The 6000-nt window shown below is 41.0% G+C and overlaps 1 protein-coding gene and 1 pseudogene across 1 annotated transcript in view; one reads left to right on the forward strand and one right to left on the reverse strand.

Moving 5' to 3' along the window:
- The window catches only part of MAP3K7CL (MAP3K7 C-terminal like), a 39892-nt gene extending 37197 nt beyond the window's left edge, over nucleotides 1–2695 (reverse strand). The window contains exons 1-2 of the mRNA XM_027101604.1: nucleotides 2298–2695; nucleotides 186–294 (exon numbers count right to left, since the gene is read on the reverse strand). Of these exons, the coding sequence (XP_026957405.1) occupies nucleotides 186–255 (70 nt within the window). The 5' untranslated portion in view covers nucleotides 256–294; nucleotides 2298–2695. The remainder of the gene's footprint in view (nucleotides 1–185; nucleotides 295–2297) is intronic.
- Nucleotides 2696–2793: 98 nt separating this feature from the next.
- Nucleotides 2794–5782, forward strand: LOC113623938 (60S ribosomal protein L12 pseudogene; annotated as a pseudogene).
- Nucleotides 5783–6000: the final 218 nt, after the last annotated feature.

Below are 6000 nucleotides of genomic sequence, written 5' to 3' on the forward strand. Positions count from 1 at the left end.
TCTTAGTTCCCCGACCAGGGATCGAACCCGTGCCCCCTGCAGTGGAAGCTCGGACTCCTAACCACTGGACCACCAGGCAAGTCCCCAGGCATGCATTTTTAAATGCCCTTTGTGGAACTAGAAAAAATGATGGTAAGAAGGCGGCAGGCTGAGGAGGCAACACTTTCCCTCAAAGCAGAGCATACCTGAGGCATTATCGAGGCTGAAGGCAATGCGTACTGGCTTATCTGCAGGTACCCTGGCTGTGCTGATCATGTGGGCACCTGAGCCTTGGCCTTCCTCCTGGTCTTCCAGCTGTAATGACAAGAAAGAGCCATTGTCACTTTACCCAACATTACCCCTCGAATACTCAGAGGCCTTTGGAACTTAGAGGGGAAAGTTAGTAAGCACTGCTTTCTTATTTTAAAGATATTCCTAGCTCCTAGCTTGCTTTCCCTACACCTGTCCCATTTATAATTCTTTTTCTGGCTTATAAAAACATTTGCTTTGGAAATACATCTAGAACAAAATATAAAAGATGGGGCAAAATCTCCACCCACCTCACTTTTTTAGTATCCCTTACACTGACCAGTCCAACCCTGGCCCTTTGAGGTCTTATATAGTATTTTATTTTTAATTGAGGGGGATAAAGAAGTCTTAATAAGGCAACAGACATCTTTTCACACTCAAAAGCCTAAATTGGATCTGAATTATTGATCTGGGAGTGGTAACAAATACCTATCATGGAATTATTTCAAGAATACCAAAGACTATTTTAAAATATCCCCCAGTTATATTATGAATAGTATGCGCTTTAAATATCTGATTAACTACCTATTAATCTACCAAACATTTCTAAGGTTGTGTGATATGAGCAAAAGACACATCCTAAAAACATCCTATTCATGATCTACATCACCTACTAATTTATCATTTAATAAACTAAGATAGAATGAATGGAAAAGCATGCTACAGATAATATGGGTTGGGGTGGGTGAAAATACATGAAAATTTCTTTGTATAATAATTTAACCAAGATATTTGATAATTTTTGTTCAATGGGTCTGGGAAAAGATATAATTATAAACACAAGATATCTTTGTCATTTAAATCCATATATTTAACTTTTCTATTTTTAGTCATGCTTTCCCCTAAGCCTTCTACTTTCCTTCTCATGGAGACAGTAAACCAAAAACTCTGAATGATGTTTTAAAGAAAATGTCTCTAAAAATGGCAAAATATAAATCATCTCTTTAACCATCCTTAGCGAGATTCTGGGAACTGCTTTAGCAGGACATTTTCTCACAGCAAGGTTTCTGATTCTTTCCCATAACTTTTCTCTATCTAAAAATAGTGTCTAGAACACTGAATTTTGTTTTTACAATTATTTATAGAGCCAAAGCGAATGCATATATACATATAATATATATATTTAGACATACATACATATGGAATCATCTTATCACCAGTATATGAAAAAAGAACATGCTTATATTAAACACCTAGTATAGCTTTGGAGAAAAACCAGCAACTGTTCATCACCCAGTTAGAATCATATTTGACCCATTCATTGAACACTACAAGTAGCAATGAACCATAAAGCACTCCAAGTCATGTCATTCTAAGTTAGAAAAGAAGTATTAATGTGAAACATTCGACTCAAGAAAAGGGTAATATAAAATCACTGTTACTTGACTCAAAATTTGTTTTATCTTAGCTCTGACATACATTTCTGTGTAGTCTCGTCTGCTTAGAATCAACCATCTTGTTAGCCACCTGTTCCTAGGGAATAGAACAGACTGTCTCAAATTTAACAAAACAGACAATAAAAAACCCCTTAAAGTTGTAGCCAAAAGAAAAAAATCTTATTGTTACGCCCTGTACCATCACCAAACCATTTTATCATAACATCTAAGGATGAAAAGCTTCACTCCTCTTTTGGCTAAATCTCCCAATGCTCTCCTGCACCAAGAAATAAACCAGAAGAGGTGGAAGTTTGCCTCCTGGGATTTTGTAAATAGATCTCTGGCAGTGTTTCCAGCCACGATAAATGGAATTGATCAACACAGCTAATTAGAGTCCCTCCCCTCCACACAACAGAGAACATCTGTCCGCCTCCCAAAGGATGGCGGCGGCAAAGTTGGGTGGATTTTGAGTTCCACACGGTGTCAGCCACAAGAGCCCCTGAACCAACTTGCCTTTTCATCACACCGCCTGGGGAAATGGGCCACTGATTCCTCCTCTCGGCGGTAGCAGAGCTTTGGTTAAGTTGCTGGTGCTCTGAGCATTTAGTTGGGTTTTCACACCTGTCGCCTTACCTCACTTAGTTGAGTGTCTGCACTTGTGTAATCGAGGGCCAGCCACTGCCTTGGCCGGTCGTTGCCTTTGTGGAGTACAGACCTAGTGGCAGAGCAGGCTGCACCTGCCGCATAGCAGCCGCTGACAATCTGAGGAGCAGTGACAGCTGGGAGGGCGGCTCGCTGCTACCTGCTGTCCCCCAGACTCCGGCGTCCCACGGGGCCTCCCTGTTGCACTTCCCTCCACGACCCCACTCTCTTTTCCTTGTCTCTCCAACAGCCAGGATGTTGTCATGCTTCTAGAAAAAGCAAGAGCAAAAGAAATCCCTCCTCCTGTCAGAGGCATTGATAAACAGCAAGTCGTGGAGAGTCCAAATGTTTTAATTCATTAGTCCTGGCAAACCTAAAATACAAACAGACTTGCTTCACAAGACAGGAATGTCTTCAGCGTGACCCAATCGGTGTCTGTGTCTATTCCAGCAAACTGGCAAAGATAGCATGACTCCAGTCAGCAAAAATGTCGGCCGCTCCAGTCAGCTCCCCGGGACCCAGCCAACTTGGACAGGCCACAAGCCGACTCTCAGATGATGGCAGCGATGATTCGGCTTAAGAACGTGAGGTCTGAGGTTGAGCTGCTGTTGGGCTTGATGACTTGATCCCATCTACGATGCAACCGACCGCAAACTGAGTCAATGGTAAACAGGAAGGGAAAGTTCAAACTGTTCAAACTTTTTAATAGCTATCAACCTGAAGATGGGTAGAACTTTAAAAGAGTTGGATGTTGATGTTGAGGTTAAATAATTAAAGATAAACAAGTATCCAGAGAATACACAGACTGGGAGAAAATCTTTGCAAACTATATACCAGGTAAAGGATGGCTATCCAAGATATAAACAGAACTCTTAAAACTCAACAGTAGGAAAACAACCCAATTTAAAAATGGGCAGGGCTCCCCTGGTGGTGCAGTGGTTGGGAGTCCGCCTGCCGATGCAGGGGACATGGGTTCGTGCCCCGGTCCGGGAGGATCCCGCGTGCCGTGGAGCGCCTGGGCCCGTGGGCCATGGCCGCTAAGCCTGCATGTCCGGAGCCTGTGCTCCGCAATGGGAGAGGCCACAGCGGTGAGAGGCCCACGTACCGCAAAAAAAAAAAAAATGGGCAAAAGATATGAACAGACACCTCACAAAAGAAGATATAGAGATGGCAAATAATCATATGAAAAAATGCTGAACACCATACGTCATGAGGAAATTGCAAATTAAAACAACATTGATATTCCACTACATCCCTCTTAGAATGGCCAAAATCCAAAACACTAACAACACCAAATACTGGTGAGGGTGAAAAATGGTGTGGCCACTTTGGAAGACAGTTTGGCAGCTTCCTACAAAACTAAATATGTACTTACCATTATGATCCAGCCATCACACTCCTTGGTATTTACCCAAAGGAACTAAAACTTATGTCCACACAAAGACTTACACACAGATGTTTATAGCAGCTTTATTCATGATTGCCAAAACTTGGAGGCAAACAAGAGGTCCTTTCATAGGTGAATGGATAAACAAACTGTAGTACATCCAGACAATGAAATATTATTCAATAATAAAAAGAAATGAGCTATCAAGCCATAAAACACATGGAGGAAACTTACATGTATATTACTAAGTGAAAGAAGCCAATGTGAAAAGGCTACATATTGCATGATTCCAACTATACAACATTCTGGAAAAGGCACCATTATGGAGACAGGAAAAAGATCAGTAGTTGCCAGAGGTTTAAAGAGAGGGAGAGAGAGATGAATAGGGAGCATAGGATTTTTAGGGCAGTGAAACTATTCTGTGTGACACTATAATGGTGAATATATGTCATATGTTTGTCAAAACCCATAAAATGTACAACACCAAGAGTTATAAACTACAGACTTTAGTTAATAAGACTGTGTCTATATTGACTCATCAATTGTAACAAATGTACCACGCTAACGCAAGATGTTAATAATTGGGGAAATAGGGGAGGAGAAGTGGGGGGGAGGGAATAGAAGGGAACTCTGTGCTTTTCACTCATTTTTTTTTTCTGTAAACCTTAAACTGCTCAAACAATGTTAAATAAGTAAAATGATTTAGCAGGTTTCCTTGGTCTAATGAATAAAAGGTTAATTTGTTATGCTATCCACAGTAATAAGGGGCATAGATTCAGATGATTAAAAACATTCACATATAAACCTATTTGCATTTCTAACTGCAAATCTTTCCAGGAATTATTATTACTGTTTGATGGTATTTTATGGATAATAATATCATCTTACGTATTGCATTAAAATTGATTAAAAAGACTCTTGTTTTAATAAATTTATTTATTTTTATTTATTTATTTTTGGCTGTGTTGGGTCTTCATTGCTGAGCACAGGCTTTCTGTAGTTGCGGCGAGCGGGAGCTACTCTTCGTTGGGGTGCCCAGGCTTCTCATTGTGGTGGCTTCTCTTGTTGTGGAGCATGGGCTCTAGGTGCACGGGCTTCAGTAGTTGTGGCTTGTGGGCTCAGTTGCTCCGTGGCATGTGGAATCTTCCTGGACCAGGGCTCAAACCTGTGTCTGCTGCATTGGCAGAAGGATTCTTAACCACTGCACCACCAGGGAAGCCCCAGAAAGAGTCTTATTCAAAAGAGTTTATCTTCATCTTCCCAATAATCCTATGAAATAAACATGGCCAATACTGTCAGCCCTATTTAACAGATGAGGAAACTGAGACTCAAACAATTTAAGTAAAAGGTTCAAGGATAAATGATCATTATGGAATAATGACCCAGATAAGATCCAGGTTTTCCAATTTTTAGTTCATGCTATTTCCACTATACCAGGATGCACTGTGTATGAAATATCAAATTGAGTTGTTTCATTATCGATGTCTGACACTCAACTTTTGGAGTGAAGGAGACAAAGTTATAACTTTCTTCATGATCTGTTAGCATCCAGGTTCATCCGACACCAGCTATCTTTACCGTGACACCTAAATTCAACCTCAAGGAAACCGAAGTTGTGGATCTTGTGTGTGCTGGTGGGGAAGTGGATACCAATTCTGCACTGGCTCCCAAATCAGCCCATGGGTGTGACTTCAGAAAAGCTGGTGGTGACAAGGACATTGCCAAGGAAATCCATAACTGGAAGCATCTGGATTCCAGTGAAACTGACCCTTCAGAATGGAAAGGCCCAGAATGAGGTAGCACCTTCCTCCTCTGCCCTGATCATAAAAGCCCTTGGCGAACCAACCAGAGATAGAACACGACAGTTATATATTAAATACAATGGAAATATCACCTCTTATGATATTGTCAAAAGCACCTGACAGATGCAGCATAGATCTTTATCCAGAGGATTCTCCAGCACCTTTACAGCAATCCTGGGGACCATCCATTGTGTGGGCTGCAATGTCAGTGGCTGCATCCTCATGACATCAACAGTGGTATGGTGATGCCAGTTGGTAAAGAGATACAAAGGAAAAGATGTCATTAAAGGATAATATGACAACAACAACAAGAAAGAAACAAAAAGAATACAACTAAATAGTCTAAATGTGCTCTGTCCAAGCCTGATCACATAAATTCAAGGCTTTAATAATAATATTCACCAGTTCTTCTGTTCCCATGGGAGCAGTGATGTATTTCTTGGCTCTTTATCTAAACACTTCCAAGAGGATAACAAATCTGAAACTCAAGTGAAATCCCTTCCCA

Source organism: Aethalodelphis obliquidens, unplaced genomic scaffold, assembly GCF_003676395.1.
Source record: "Aethalodelphis obliquidens isolate GAN/ISIS:26980383/991018 unplaced genomic scaffold, ASM367639v1 scaffold1, whole genome shotgun sequence".
Classification (NCBI taxonomy): Eukaryota; Metazoa; Chordata; class Mammalia; order Artiodactyla; family Delphinidae; genus Aethalodelphis; species Aethalodelphis obliquidens.